Below are 15824 nucleotides of genomic sequence, written 5' to 3' on the forward strand. Positions count from 1 at the left end.
AGCAGCAGAGACTGACTCCTCTTCCGCTCTAACAGGGGTAAATCCAGCTTTTGTGGCTCTGCTCCATACCCTGAGGGTTTGGAGATTTTATCTTTCTTATTTCTTTAGCAGATGGGGCAGATCAGTAGGAACTATTTCTCATCTGTCCTTTGTTTGCATAAGAAGAATCAGCTGCTGGAAGTGTTGGAAAGGAGTCTGGCTGTGCTTCCTGCTAGGGAGACCCTGAGTTTTGTCAGTCTAAGGGTAGATTTATATATATATATATATATATATATATCTTTATTTATACACACACACATATATTAAAGGGATAGTTTTACCTTGCCTTCTCTCAGAGAGCAGGTTCAGGAGGGCAGAGAGAGTTGCATTTGGAAGGTTTGGGAAAGTTGGCTGTATGGATGTTGAGTCAGGGACAGGGATTTGTGTATGGAGCTATGAAGGATTCAGCCTTAGTGTGACTGGAGTCGTGCCCCCTCCCTCCTCCCGTTTGTCAGCAGGGACATGTCTGTGTTGGTGCTGGACTCAGGAAGGTGAGAAGTGCTTAACTCCATGGAAGGTCATTCCTTTGTGCTGGATGGGAAAAGAGAGCACTTTAGGCACTCCAGTAACACGTTCAGCGATTGCTTTGATGCCATGTGAGGATCGGGATGAGTTTCCACTCAGTGTATTTTCCCAAGGGATATTGCTAAGCGTTCCATTTAATTGTTAGGGTTAGTTATAGAAGGAAAGCAGAAGGGAAATGCAATTGTAGGTGTATGTAACCATCATCATCCCCCATGTCTCAGTATTTAGCTCATTAGAGAGTGGTGATTTTGTCTCTCACCTTTTCTTCAGGCCTGGTTTGTTCTCTGCTCCCTGAGCTCTCATCTCCCTCCCTGCCATTTCAGTGGAAACCCTTGCCCCGTGTGTCTCCCTGAGGATCACCCTCCTCCCTCGTGCTTGTGAGATACAGGGTACTTTAAAGGATTGGGTTGTCTCCTTCCCCTCTCTTTGCAAGGTTTTCCTCATTTACATTTCTGTTGTGTCCCCTAATTACCATCCCTTTGGTTTTTTATTCCCCCTCAAGCTGCCTTTCCCTGCTTGTGTTCTCCTGAGGACGTTCTGCTGAAACTTTATCAAACTTACATTACTAGAAATAGTTAATGCAAGATTTTCTTTGAGGAATTCTCACATCCTGCTTGCAGCATCACTGCACAGTCTGTCGTGACATTTCCAATAGAGACACAACTGGAAGTCAGTCTTTTCCTTCTGGATTGCCTCCTGCTTCTCCTTCCATAGGGACATAGGAATACATTGTCCTCCCATATCTGCCATCCCATAAAGAGTTTATTTTTTTAATTAAGTATGAGGTTGATTAAACATTTTATACATACATATATTTACTGGGTGTCAAGCAGAGACCCGTGAAGAGTTTACACACTGGAGCCCTTTCTGGGGCCACATCCATCACCCGTGTGACTGCTGTCTGGGAAAGCAGCCATGGCTGACTGTGCAAGGGGGGCTGTGCTAGCCTGTCTGGGGGTGATATGGGAACCATGCACTGGTTTTTAATGTGCTCCTGTTTAAATTCTTATTTAAAGACTTTGAAGCATCCTATTGTGTGCTTTTGTGAGGGGTGACTTTGTAAGTGCCTTGGGCAGAATCCCATTTCAAGGTCTCCTGTAAGCCATCTGCTTTCAGTAATAGCTCTTAGCTTTGGCATGTGGCTCAGTGCAGGCTGAAATAGCCACATTGCTGCAAAACTTTCTTTACTGCCTGCCTCACTTGGGGCTTCCCACTGTGCCTGCAAAGGCTGGTGCACTCTTGGGGTGCTCTGCATCAACTTTGTCCTCAAGATTCACTCTCCAGCTCGTCCCCAGGCAAGGAGGGGCATGACCCAGCACAGGAGTGTGGGGTGCACCATATCCTGCACCTCCTCATGTTCTGAGATTGCATGAAAGGAAACTCAGGTATGTGCAAACCTGACCTGACCTGTCACCAGGGTGTCAGGGTACAGTCAGAATATGCTGGCTGGGATCAGGCTACAGACCCCCATGTGTGATAAATCTTCTCTACTTCCAGGTGTCCTCAGTGGATTGGGTACTCTGCTGTGCCAGTCTATAACCCAGACCATTCCTCTTCTAAAGTCAGGAGAATTTAACTTTTAACTTAACTTTTAACTATGGGAGTCCTGCTGACACAAAATAGCTGTAGCACAGATGGTTCACTGTTAGAAACAGCAGCCTTGGGCACACAGATCCAGTTCCTTGCTTTGGCATGTTCTTCCCATATGGCACTGAAGTCCATCAGTCCTTTGCTTTCCTATATATAACGGGCACCTTACCTGCCCAAAAAGCCAGTCTGCCTGTTGAGTTTTGTTACAGTGCATTTGGGAGAGCTCCCTGGAGGTACAGTGGTGGTACAGGTCAGAAATGTCTCTGCTTAACACCCAGAAACAGAAATCTGCAGCTTTTCCCAAAACCCCTTCAGAACAGTTATGGAGAGCCGTGGTGTTGGTGGCATCTTTCACACTGGGATGTGAGACATGGGCATTGCTCACCTCAGAGGCAGAACCTCAAAGTGACTTCAACAGTAGGACCAGCCATGAAAGATTTCCTGAAATAATTCTGGAGCACAGTGAAGCTTCCTTAACCCCAGCTGTTACCACAGGGGATTTGTATGATTAGCTAAAGTCTGCACCACATCAGCACGAGTTCACTCACTGTCCATGGCAGTGGGAGGCAGCCCAGGCCCTGGATCCAAGCCTTGGGCATGGTCCTGTGTGGGGAGGAGCAGCACAGGATCCCCTGCATGCTGTGAATCCCTGCCCATGGCAGGGGGGCTGGAACAAGAGCATTTTTGAGATACCTTCTGACCCAAACCATTCCATGACTCCACGTTACCCTGCATGGGAAGGCTTTAGGTTTTGCACTGGTTTCTTTCTATTTGAGTGAGTGGCAAACTAATCAGTACCAGTCTTAAAAGCAGCTCTGATTTTTCAACAGTGTGTTCTTACAGCAGTCAAGCCCCATCTTTCTAATGAAGATTTGCAGGGCTGGACTGCTCACCCCAGCCACTGCAGAAATGGCAGCCACAGAGCTGTAAGTCCAGCTCATCAGTAAATATGTCTGTACTGAGAAAATTTGTCCTGTTAAGGGGCTTCCTTTAGCAGACTCAAGTCAGTTTATCTTATTTGATTTTTATTTTAAGCCCTTTCATCTCTCCATTTCTCTTAGCCTGGGTATCCTATTCCTGGAGTGTGCCAAATATGTTGTCTTTATTGCAGCCTCTTCAGTCTTTGTGGAGAGCAAAGTCTGCTCACAGTGATACATGTCAGGATGGTTTTGGTTTGATCCAAGGCCCATGCTGGTTTTTTTTTGGTTTTTGTTGGCTTTTTAAATTTTTTTATAGGGAAGGAAATCTTTATTGAAACCTGCAAGGCTTTATTTAATTTCTTCCATGATCATGAGCAGTGGTAACTGTTGTAGCTTTGCTCACAGTGGTGGTTCCTGTCTCTGATCCCTGATTTTTGTACTCACCCTGAGGGTGATCTCTTGAGCTTGACTCAGCAGTGTCTGGTGGTCCAGCTGCCATTTCCTGGGAGGCTGACTTATCTCCTCTCCCCACCAACCTGAAGGTGTTCAAAAGGAAGTCATAAAATCGATATTTGCATTGTAGAAACATGGTCTATCCAAGTTTTCCACATGTTTTTGTCTTTTAAAATATGTACTCCCTTGAGGCTTGGCTCAGGGGCTGAGGAAGTGTGTTAGTTGTGATCACATCTTTGAGACACCTCAGTGTGTTAACACAAGAATGTGTTTGTGAGGAGCCTGTCATGAAGTCTGGAGTTCATCAGTCCACTTCTTACATGGCAGAAAGACAAAATTAATTCCAGAGAACGAGAGATGTTGGAAATGACAGAAAATCCTTGGGTAGAAAGAGGAGTAATGGTTTGCAGCCATCAGGTATTTCAGATCACACAATTGGATCAGTACTGCAGCTGGAAGTACCAGCATTCATTGTACAGTGTTAATTAGAAATATCCCCTGGTATGAATGTAAGGACTCTCTAGACCTGATGAGGGGAGATGCTTCCAGAGGTGCTGTATCTTCATCAGCCTTCGTTCAGAGCTGCCAAAAATGTGACTTTGCACAAACAAGGAGAAATAAAACTCCAGTCTTGCCCAGGAGGATGGTAACAGGGAGGTGGAAGGAACTAAAATCATTGGTTAAGATAAATTCTGACTCACCTTTTCTAACTTGGAAGCTGCTCACTCCTGAGAGTTTCCTTCATCTCCCAAGCATTCATTTGGCATTTTGGTTTAGGACCTGCATGTCTGGCTCCAAGAAGGCTGGTGCTCAGTCCTGGGAGCTGGTCTTTGGCTTCTGCCCAGGAAAGGAGTCAGTCAGCTGGCTCATCAGAGCATGCCTTGAGAGCAAGAACTGTGGTTTAGACGAGTAAAAGTTCTGCTGTCCACAGGTCAGGCAGAAATCTGAGGAACCAAGTCTGGTATGAAAACTAAAAGCAGTAAGAGGTGTCAGGTCATGCACTGACAGTCCTCTGATTTCTCAGGTAGGCTGAAAGTGCTTTTGTTGCTCCACCAGAGAAATTAAAAATGGTAAAAAAGGTGCTAAATGAGCAAGCAGGCTGAGTTCAGAAAAGGTTCTTCCCCTAGAGGGTGATGGGGCACTGAACAAGCTTCCAGGGAATGGTCATGGTTCCAAGGCTGCCAGAGCTCGAGGAACAGCTGGAAAATGCTCTCAGGGACAGGGTGGGATTCTTGGGGTGTCCTGTGTAGGATCAGGAGTTGGAATTGATGATCCTTATGGATCCCTCCCAACTCAGGATATTCTGTAGTTCACATGATCTGCTCCTCATGTGCCTGGTTTTCTGATTGGGCTGGGATGCCACAGGATGTGCCTGTGTAATGCATGGTCACATAGGGGCTTCCAGAATGGAGCTGAAACATTCCAGCAGGGAGGCTGGAACGGCAGCTCTGCCATCACCCATGACAGGCAAATTCCTGAGGGAATTTGTAAGGGACGGCTCTTTACTGCTGGAAACATTGAAAAAAACCTCAACTGAAGCAGAGGTTACATGGAAGGGATTTTTAGTGGCTGCAGTGGTCATGGTCTCCAGACCTGTGCTTTTGTGGGGAACAAATCAATGACAGCAGGCACTTTTCATCATGAGAAACTGTCAGGATTTTCTTATGGCAGCCTCATGGGATTTCCAAGAATTGTCATTCTCACAGTCCTCTGTCAATATGCAGAGTTTCTTTTTTATTTATCCCCCAGTCCTAATCTGTGGAGTATGTATGTGACCTAATAAAACCATTTTCCAGCTTTGCTGTTGGTGGTTTTCTTCCTCTTCTCTCTGAAAGCCTCTGTCCTGCTGGCAGTGGCATTGTCTGGAGAGGTTTGAAGCTTGGCACACCATCAACAAACCTTCAGGTTCCCTTTCAATCAAACATGGTAGTGCTGAGATCCGACTTGGATTCCATCCCAAGGTTCACCGTAATCATCCTTGTATAATAGGAAGTCCAAACAACCCCAGGAAGTAATTCAGACATGACTAGTGCCTTGAGTGGAATAAAGAAGTGCCTAGAAGAGACATTAAGAGCTTCAGCTCTAACTCTTTTTTATAATTATGCACTCTGAAGGAGTGGAGGCTTTGAGATAAAGGGATTACATGCTTCTCATGAGATCTGGAAAGATGGGACAGCATCTTTCATCCACCTTCTCTCATTTTTGTTTTACTGATATTGTGGCAGTTGCCACATTTTGTGGAAGAATATTGCAGAGCAGGCTCCCCTCTAACCCTGCAGTTCCCTTCCAATCTGGCATAGGTAAATTGAATCCATCTACCCTTAGGGATGAGCTTTTGGAAGAGCCTGTTGGCAAGAGCAGTGGGGGGAGAACTTAATTAGATTAAGATGCATTTCTGCAGTGTTTGTGCTGGGGGCTGTGTGGTGCTGGAGAGAGCAGCGCTCGGAGCTGGGGATGCCCTGGGTTGCTCTTCCAGCCCTGGCTGCCTCTCTGCTGCCTGGGAAAAAAGAAAATGCATCAGAGGTGTGAATGTCAGTGTAACCCAGCACAGGGCTCACCAGGGTGTGAACAAACCATGTCCTGCCCCTGGCTGTGAGCGTGGCAGCAGCCTGGCAGGAGGGCAAGGGCTCAGCTTTGCCACAGCACAGCACTGTGGCACTGAGGTGGTGGGCAGGGTTTGGCTCAGCACCCAGCCTTCATTCAGCTCTTGCTTGAGGCCTGGCTACTGATGGCCCGTGGGAGTCATACTTTGATACCCTTACAAATACTGGTTTGTTTTTTAATGTCTGTAAGATTACTCGTTTACTTCTTTTGATAACTTCCTCCATAAGAAAGTTAGTTTCCAATGTCTGTTATTTTCCAATGAACTGTTCCTTCTCCCTGCTGTATACTTGGGAATTTTTTACTTTTGTAGGTTTGCTCTGCTGCACTGGGAAGGGATAATTTGGAGTCCCCAGTTCTCTCTCTTCATGCTACTCATTATTTTATATGCCTCTCCTGTGGTCTCTCTCCTTTTCATTACTAATCAGGTCTAGTCTTTTCAATCCTCCTTTGTGTGATAGTTTCATTTTACAAAAGCTGAACTAGTTTCTATCAGCTCAGTTGATGTGATCTTACTCATATCAAAGGTGTTTAACAGCCGCAGTCCCGTGTACTCACTGCAAGCTCAACTTAAATTGTGTCAAGTTTTGTGCTGCTTTGCGAGTGCAAGTGGGAATGTTTGTTACAGCTGTCTTTAAATTTAAATTTGGATGTTTTAAATGAATTAAATATGAACATGAATAATGCAGCTGGCAACGTAGCCTTTCTGCAATTAAATGCAAACTTTTTCATTTTGTCTCTCTGCTTTCAGGTTTTGCTATGCCGCAGTGTTTGTACTGACTCTGCTGTCTTGTAGGAGTGATGGGGAACTAGAGCCCATGACAGTTCAGTGGAGCCCTTGGCACTTTTGATATCTCGGTGAGTGAAAGTTGTTTGAAACTCTGGGAGAGGCACTTCATCTGCTACTAAAGGCAGCAAATCAGTTGGTCTTTTTACATTTTTAAAGGTAGCATCCTGCTGGAATGAATTTGCACGTTGTTCTGTCCTTTCAGCTTATAAATTCTGGAAACCAACTCTCTAATGCTGTAGTTCATGCTTGGGAGATTATCTTGATCTCCACAAGCAAGAGAAAGACAGCTTTTGAAAACAAGGGGAGTTTTAACTCTGGTGTGCAGCTCTGTGCTGGTGTCAGGCTCTGGAGATGGAGCATTGCAGCATGTGGAAATCTCAAAGGCTTTATTTGATGCAGCAGTAAGATTGTGTCCTTCATGCCATGGATCCAGCCAGGCCCTCATCAGGGGCATGCTTGTGCCTGAGGTGATTCTGGAAGATCTGTCTCTGGATAGCCCTGTTTTGCCCCTTGGATACCAGACTAGGTGCTGCTGTTTATTACTTTCACATTTTTTCAATCTTCAGTCCCTGAATGGAGTAAAGGCCACGTCCATTGGTACCACAGTGCTCCTGTCCTGCAGTGCCTGTGAGCTTGTCTGTTCTGCCTTTGACTTTCTTCTCTCTACACTGAATTCTCCTCACTGGGGCATTTCAGCCTTGTTAAAACCTGTGGAGTGATTCCTCTTGCCATCCAGCCTGTTGTCAGTGAGATGAAGTCCCTGGGTGTTTCAGGTTGGAGGGAGCTTTTGGAGGTTGTCTGGTCCAATGCTGCATGCAGAGATGGGCTGACTTTGAAGTCAGAGTCAGCTACAAGGTTAGATCAGGCTGGCAGGGGAGGGAGCTGGTGATGTTTGGAGTATCTCCAAGGGTGGAGATTTTACAACTCCTCTGGGCAACTATAAATTACAGGCAGTGGAAATCATCAGTTCCCAAGCCCTGTGTTAGTAAAGCCCGGGGCAGCAGAGGGGCAGCTCCTATCTGTGCTCCCTGTGACCAGGGCCAGGACTCAGGGGAATGCTGGAGCTGTGTCAGGGGAGGGTCAGGCTGGATATAAGGAAAAGGTTCTTTCCCCAGGAAATAAATGGTCACGACCCTAAGCCTGCCAGAACTCCAGGAGTGTTTGGACAATGCTCTCAGACACCCCCAGGGTGGGACTGTTGGGCAGGAGTTGGATTTGGTGATCCTTGTGGCTCCCTCCCAGCTGTGATTGTACCACTTTCAGGAGGGTTGGGGTACACAGCGTCGGTCTCCATGGCTGAAGAAGAGCATCCCTGCATCCCAAGGCAGGAGCTGGTCCCTGTGTCTGGGATGCAGAAAAGGTGCTGGCTCCCATCTGCTGCCCCTGGGACAGGCAGGCTGAAGCTGTGAATCACAGATTTTGGCTCTGCCTCTTCTCTAGACATTACATGTCTCTGAGCACACGAATTATTTTGCTTTTTTTTTCCTTGAGTTACGGTTTTGCAGGATTAACCCACGTGTTGCTGTCCTGTGATGTGAGATGTGTGGGGGATCTGGGTGGTGCAGAGCTGTGTCAGAAGCTCATGAAGCATGGCAGGAGTCAGGCTGGGGCTGTTGCATTTGGACAGTTTTTTGGGAACATATTTTGGAGTGGAGTGTCCTTGAGCTGGCACTTGTGGCTCTCAGCAAAGTGGGACTCCCCATGCAGCTTAAGTCTCCTCCTCTGGGGAATAGTCACCATTTGTTTATTTATTTATTTAAATTGGACATTTACAACATCTGATTCTCTTCCATCACATGAGATCTTGCTGAGAGCCTGCTGCAGTGTTGGCTGAGGAATACCAGCAGTCAGCTCTGTGATTTACCAGTATCACAGAATTATAGAATCATTAAGGTTGGAAAGTATCTCCAAGATCATCAAAACCAACCACCACCATGTCCACTGCACCAGAGCACTAGTGCCACATGCAGTCATTTCTTCAGTACACCAGCACCTCCCTGGACAGCCCATTCCCATGCCTGACAACCCTTTCTGTGAGGAGACTCTTCCTGATGTCCAACCTGAACTTCTCCTGGCACATCTTGAGGCCATTTCCTCTTGAACTTGTCCCTCAAAGAAGAGACCGACCCCTGCCTGTCTGCCCCCTTCTGCCAGGGAGTTGTGGAGGGTGAGAAGGTCCCCCTGAACCTCATTAGGGTTTGCCATTCTGAGGATGGAGTCCTGGGCCTTAACCTTTCACAAAGCCTGTCTGAGCAGCTCGAACACAGTCACATTTTTTTTCTCTCCTAATGCTTCTGAAGGGAAGGGGTCACACGTCCCTGCCCAGCAGGACTCTGAGCTGCTCAGGCTGCAGCAGCTTTTCAGAAACTCTCAGAGGAGCACAGGAACTCCCGTGCAAACACATGAGATTTATGTGTGTGGGTACTTGAAAAAGTCCCAGACAGCAGAGGGGCAGAGCAAGAGATGGTGAATACTTGTTGGGTGCCTTTATATATAAACACCTTTCAGCCTGGGTTTTTATATCAAGGGGACTTCTCCTGCCATGACTGGTAGTCTTTAATAAAAATGACTGAAGAAAATTATGAAAAGAAGCTTTAAAAGTTGTAAATAACCTTTCACATGTAGGTTACCTTCTGCTATTGAAGAGGAAACCAACGTTACTCCTTTCACAAGTGTGTGCAGACACACACACACTATTTAGGAGAGAGGCAATAAGTGACTACTGTGCACCTTTTGATTTGGATTTAAAAAAAAAACAGGATTTTTTTCCTTCAGTATTTAATATTCCTTCAGTATTTTTCTTCTGAGAGTATTGCTCAGTGTTGCATGTAAAGAGGCTGTAGTTTGTAGAGCTGTTATAGAAAATTAAACTCCAGTTCTCTTACATTTAGAAAAAGCCTGGTTTTCAAAACCTCGAATTCTTGCCAAGTTAGATCTGTAAATAACCCTTTAAGCAGCTACTCAGAGCTTCGTCCTGAGACAGCTTCCTCCTCCTCCTGACTGTCCCACTGTGAACAAAATGGAATTATATTGATACAATTAATCTTTCATTACTTAGTGGAGTGTCAAAACATGCTATTCCTGGCTTTCCCAAGAGCTTGTTTGTGGCTCAGCCATTCATTTGGATATTTTTTGGCAGGGCTTTGTGGGTGTGGCAAGCCCTGCCCTGTGAGAGTGGCTGTGCTGGAGAGCTGGGTCCCTGCACATGTCCAGCACACATCTCCCAAAAGCTCTGATTTTTCAGGAATATTTCTTTATAACAAGAATGTAAATGCCTTTGCTTGTTGGGCACAGTCCAGCCAGTTTTCCTCCAACCAGGGGAAAAGAAATGCATCACAACTTGGACACTCGTGGCAGTACTAACAGCAAAAGTATTTCCTGGGTCATTGTCCAATTTCTCATCCTTATTCCCCAGAACTGCTGCGAGCAATTTGAATTGTAAGTGGCAAGCTGGATTGCTGTGCTGCTTTGCCAGAGTTAATGTTATGTTTCCATGTGTTTTCTTTCATAAATTCCAGCTCTGCCTCCCTTTGTTAGTGAGTGGGAGCAACCCCTCCTTTCACACACAGGGTCCGGACCTGCTGTAGGGTTAGCACGGAGATAGGCAAGTGCTCCTTGTGCTTATTTACTCTGCTCCTGCTGCCATGAACTTGTTGTCCACAAATTGGAGAAAGTCTTGTGGTTTCAGGGGGTGAAATGAGTTGTGTGTGTTGCACAGAGCGTGTGTGGTGAGTTCATGGTGTTCTCCAGAACGGGGAATTTTCTCATCTTTATTTCTTTTGTCCTAGACATCTTCAGTTCTGTAAGAGCAACCCATTCCCGGGATAAAGACAGCAGCAGGTGGTAGAATGCGGAAACCAGGCCCTCAGAAAGGTGAGCAGTGATGCTTGGCACAGCCAAGGGCCCTGCAGGGAGCTGGTGTGGCCTGGAGGGCTGACAGTGGGGTGGGAGCTGAAGGGATGTGGTTGGAAGCCCAAAACAGAGTTGTGTGTTTCTCCATCAGTGTGCAGAGAGCAGTTCATCAATCCCCTCCTGTGACAGGAAGAGGAGAATCCTTTTTGGGGCATCCCTGCAGCTCACGGGGCACAGTGTGAGCAGCGAGGGTGCCCTGCAGAGCCCAGGGCACCATCTGGCAGAGCTCCCAGCATGAGGCAAACTGGCACAGGCTTCCCCCTCTAATGAGGTGTGAAAGCAGAGACCAGCCTGCCTTGTGGAGAGGAAATGTGCCACGAGGTTACCCTGCCACCGAGCCCCCTCACACAGCACGGGCTTCCTGGGTCCTGCATCCCCAGCTAAAAGGGTGAAGCAGAGCAGGCTGCCAGCAGCTGAGCTGCTCTGGCTTCTTGTGCTTAACAAAAATATTGATTTCCTTTAGTGCTGTGCCATGCATGTGCGTTTGACTGGAGTGATCTCATCACATACACTCAGGAGGAGGGGGGAAGGGAGAAGTGAGAGGATGGAGCATCCTCCACAGCTCTTTGTTCACATCTGCTCCACACTCCCAAGGTTTATTGCAGGAGATTTCTATGCTCGATTTCTCTCCTCCCTTTATTTTTTTTAAATGTCTCCTTTGCTTCTGTCATGGTTCATCTTACAGCAGCATTATCCTCTTCCTAACACTGCTTGTCCTTTAATGATGTGAAAATAAATGAAGGAAAGGAGGGAATGGGGAGACCCTGCTGCGAGGCAGCTGGAGGGCTTGGCAATAAAGGAGGCTGGTTGATTAGTCAGCAGCGTGGCCGAGGCCCAGGCTGCCTGGATTCAGCCTCACTCACAGCTTGTTCTGTGTGCTCCTGGAGCCTCCAGCCAGGCTGCCTCTGTGACCTGTGCTTGGAATGCCAGGCTGGAGGTTGCAGAGGCAACACCTGCACCGTGCACGTGTGGGTTTCTGTCCTACTTACCTGCTTTTTTAATAATGCATTGAACTTGCACTGTTTCTTTATTTGTCTGCAGAAATTCTTGTTTCTCGCTCTTTCTCTGCTGCTTTTGTATCCTGCTTAATGAGGATTTTTGCATGTTAAAGGTTAAGAACAAAATGTACCTTCACCTGCAGAGTATGGTGAGAAGCTCCTTTGAGTGTTAGAGCTGTCCTGCAGCACTGAGGGGAGCCTTACCCACCCAGGGGGCTCTTTTGCTTCTGACTTAAATACTTTATGTCCTTTATTCTTGCTTTCTTAGGGAGATGACACAATACTGTGCCTCGTGGTAATGCATTTATTAGGAAGGGTGTCCTTCAATCCTTTTCATCATTTATGTCTCTCCAAGGAGGCTTTGTCTGGCCCATGTCTACTGATGCTGTGGCCACACTCCATATGTCCCTCGTGTTCATGTAAGGGATGCTGATCTGGCATCCCTCTGTTGGGCTGGAGGCAGTTGGAGGCAGGGTGGGCATCCACCACTTCTTGCTCTATCACTTTCCAGAGCAATAAAAGCTCCATTCTATCCTGTCCATTGTGCTAAAAAGAACATGTCAAGAAGATTGTAAAAATAATTGTCCCAAAGCAATTCCAGACATGTTAAGACACCCCAGGTCACTTTAGAAGCAGCTCTTAGCCTGCCTCTTCCAGCTACTTGTCAGGAGATTTAAAAACTATTCCTTTCACGAGGAACTGCTTTTCATGGGGACAAGGCACATTGCATAGAGCATCACCAAGCTGCTGTCTAAAATATCCCTAAAAATGGTCTTGAAATAAAGGAATTTGTGCAGCAGCAGTCCCAGGGTGCCCAGCCTGGCAGCAGCAGGTCGAGGAGCCATGGCACAGGGATTCTTCATCCCTCCTTTGGGATGAAGGTTCCTGGAGGCCAGGATGAGCATTCCCCACTTCTTGCTCTATCACTCTCCAGAGCTGTCTTGAGAATTTTAGTTTTTTTGGAGCTCTGAGACCCAAAGCTGTCATGAACAAAGACAGCTCAGGTGAGCTGCTCTACAGAGCTGCTGCTGCTTGGCTGTGCTCTCTTCAGAGCTGCAAAGGACACAAGGAAACCTGGTGTTGTGTGTGGAGAGGGCACTTTTGCAGGTTTTCAGAGAAGTCCTCTCCCTGTCACCACAAAGGGTTGAGGCTGTTTGTGTGGAATAACCTGGAGTTGATACACGAGGAGCCATTCTGCACCAAAGATTCACATGAGCCATTTTTAGTGGCTGTTATGTTTGTCCTCTCAAGCCTTTCTCATAGCTACAATGATGGAGCTCTAGCAGTTTGCTGTTCTTTGTTATTGCTTGTTACTGGAGGAGAACAGTGGCTGGTGGGAACTAAACAGGGATTGAGGTGCAGATGTAGGAATCTCCTGTCAGGTACCTGCATGAGCTGTGGGGAGGAAGGGAGCACACCCCAGAGACAGAGGCAAATCATCCATGTTACTGGGGTCATGATAGGGAGGTCACTGCTCTCTGAAGTGCCTGTAAAACAGACAGTGTAGAAGGGTGCATTATCTGGCTCCTTTCCCTGACACAAATGCTCTGTTTCTTGTCTCAGCCATAGACTGGAAAGATGGTAAAAAGCACAAGTACAGCCGCCCATCAGAGTCTCCTTCCCAGTACCAAGGTAAGAGAGCTCCCTTCTTCCTCCCTGCTTTCTTTCTCCCTCCCTTCTCCCTTTTACGATTTCCAAAGGTTTTTTTTTGACAAGTGCATGGTGCAGCAGTGAGGATTGGCAGTCACTGCAAGAAACTCTGAGCAGTTCATTACTACTCAAAGCTTGGGCACATCCTTGTAGGGTTTGGGCCTGGAGAAGAGAAAGCTCTGAGGAGACATAGAGCCCCTTCCAGTGCCTCAAGGAGCTCCAGGAGAGCTGGAGAGGGACTTTGGACAAGAGTCTGAAGTGACAGGACAATGGGAATGGCATCACACTGTCAGAGGGCAGGGTTAGATGGGATACTGAGAAGAAATCCTTCTTTGTTAGTGTGGGGAGGCCCTGGCACAGGGTGGCACAGGGTGGCCAGAGAAGTTCTGGCTGCCCCTGGATCCCTGGAAGTGTCCAAGGCCAGATTGGACAGGGTTTGGAGCAACCTGTGGAGACAGCAGTGGAAGGTGTCCTGCCCATGGCAGGTGGTGGAAATATGAGGTCCCTTTCAACCCAAACATTTCTGTGATTCTGCACAGTGAGGGGGTAAAACTGCAGCATCTTTCTGGCATGGAGCACCCTGTAATCCAGGCTGGAAGGATTTTGGGTCGAAGCTGCATTGGGACACCTCTGAGGAAAGCAGGACAGACCAGACATCACCCTGGTGTTTCAGAGCTGTTAATTTTGACTGGCACATTGTCACGTTTTACTGAGCAGGGCAGTGAGCAATGGGGCTCGTGTTACCGACTGTAGCTGTTAGCAGTGGAGCACAGGCAGCTGGATTGATGGCTGAGCAAAGTACCTGGGATGGGGCAGGAGCTGTGCCTGTGGGAGAGCTGGCCCCTGGGAGGCCATGCTCAGACATCAGGGACAGCCACTGTCACCTTGGATCTGCACAGACTGCTCTGCTCATTTTCATACTGAGCTGGCTCAAACTGTGCTGCTTTCATGTGCTGCTCTGGTGCAGCCACACATATGGGCTGCAGACTTTAATAGGATGCCTTGATCTGGGTAGGGCACGTTCTCCTTCACAGATGTGACCTGAAACACACATGTATTGTTTCAGTTGGATTGATGACCCCTCGGGAGCCAAAAATGCTAATGGAGCCCAAACCAGACTTCAGTTAAAGACATAAACAGAAACTCCATCTTCATTTAAATTCTGGGCAAAGGATCAATGTTAAATGCAACATGAAGAGAATCAAAACATGAGGGTGCAGAGCTGCATTGTTCACAACTACTGCAGTTTGACCCCTTGGGTGTGTGGAGTGTTTTGTTTGGAGTAAATACTTTTGAAGGTTAAGACATCAGAGCCCAAATCTGACTCTCTGCCTGGAAGTAATATCTGCCTTTGGCATGAGCACACGACAAGGAGCTTTCCCAAGGCAAGCACAAGTGACAGACAGTCACCCCAGTGGCATTTCCACAGCCAAGTCACAGGGAGCCACACGAGTTCCCAATCCTTGGCTTTTGTTTGGCTCACAGATGTAGTTCTAAAAACAGGATATTCTCATTTAAGTGTCTTCTCTCATTTCTTCTGTGAAGAAGATCCAATGTGCTGGAGAGAGGCAGAGAGGGACTTGGGACAAGGGCCTGAAGTGCAGGGTTTCCTCTCATGCTAAGGCCGTGGTGGCAGCTTCCAACTGCAGTCTGCAGTTTTTACCTTGGTTTGAGGGTAATCTTGAAAAAGAAGTGCAGGTTCTACCTGTGCTTGCCCTGTGTGTAAGGGGATGGCTGGTAGTGAACAGAGAAGGAGGGAGGGAGGGAAGGCTGAACACTGCTGTATCAGCTTTGTCTTTTCTTAGAAGTCTTTCTGCTGCTCCTGCTTTTCTTTGCAAAATAAATCACCAGAACCATTAGTCATAGGAATGAGTGAATCACAGAATATCCTGAGCTGGAAGGGACCCACAGGGATCATCCACACCAACCCAGGCCCTGCCCAGACCCCCAGCAATCCCCCCTGTCCATCCCTGGAGCTCTGGCAGCCTCGGGGCCGTGCCCATTCCCTGGGGAGCCTGGGCAGTGCCCAGCACCCTCTGGCTGAGGGAAGAACCTTTCCCTCATCTCCAGCCTGAGCCTGCCCTGGCCCAGCTTCATGCTGTTCCCTCAGGTCCTAGAGAAGCTGCAGTTCTAGTGCTGTGTGTGTCTTCATATAGTGGTTGAATCCCAGCAGGCTTTAGAATTAATCTCAAATAAGTTCCATGTCCAAATGCTATTTTTAGAGGCCTGCAGCTGTCTCAGAAATTCTCTGCTCCCGCTGGGGTTGTGAAGCATGGATCTCTGCTGTGGGGTGAGGAAGGCCTGGCTTGGTGTGGAAGGAGTGAAAAGTGGAAAGATTAAAACCAT

General features: G+C 47.4%; 1 protein-coding gene across 5 annotated transcripts in view; it reads left to right on the forward strand.

The window, feature by feature from the left end:
- The window catches only part of SCMH1 (Scm polycomb group protein homolog 1), a 67490-nt gene that overhangs the window by 8412 nt on the left and 43254 nt on the right, over positions 1-15824 (forward strand). For all 5 annotated transcript variants that reach the window (XM_088178484.1, XM_088178485.1, XM_088178482.1 and 2 more), the window contains exons 2-4: positions 6880-6986; positions 10707-10791; positions 13392-13460. In XM_088178484.1, coding sequence (XP_088034610.1) covers positions 10767-10791; positions 13392-13460 — 94 coding nt within the window. In that variant the 5' untranslated portion in view covers positions 6880-6986; positions 10707-10766. The remainder of the gene's footprint in view (positions 1-6879; positions 6987-10706; positions 10792-13391; positions 13461-15824) is intronic.

This window comes from Sturnus vulgaris, chromosome 24 (genome assembly GCF_052056855.1).
Source record: "Sturnus vulgaris isolate bStuVul1 chromosome 24, bStuVul1.hap1, whole genome shotgun sequence".
Taxonomy (NCBI): Eukaryota; Metazoa; Chordata; class Aves; order Passeriformes; family Sturnidae; genus Sturnus; species Sturnus vulgaris.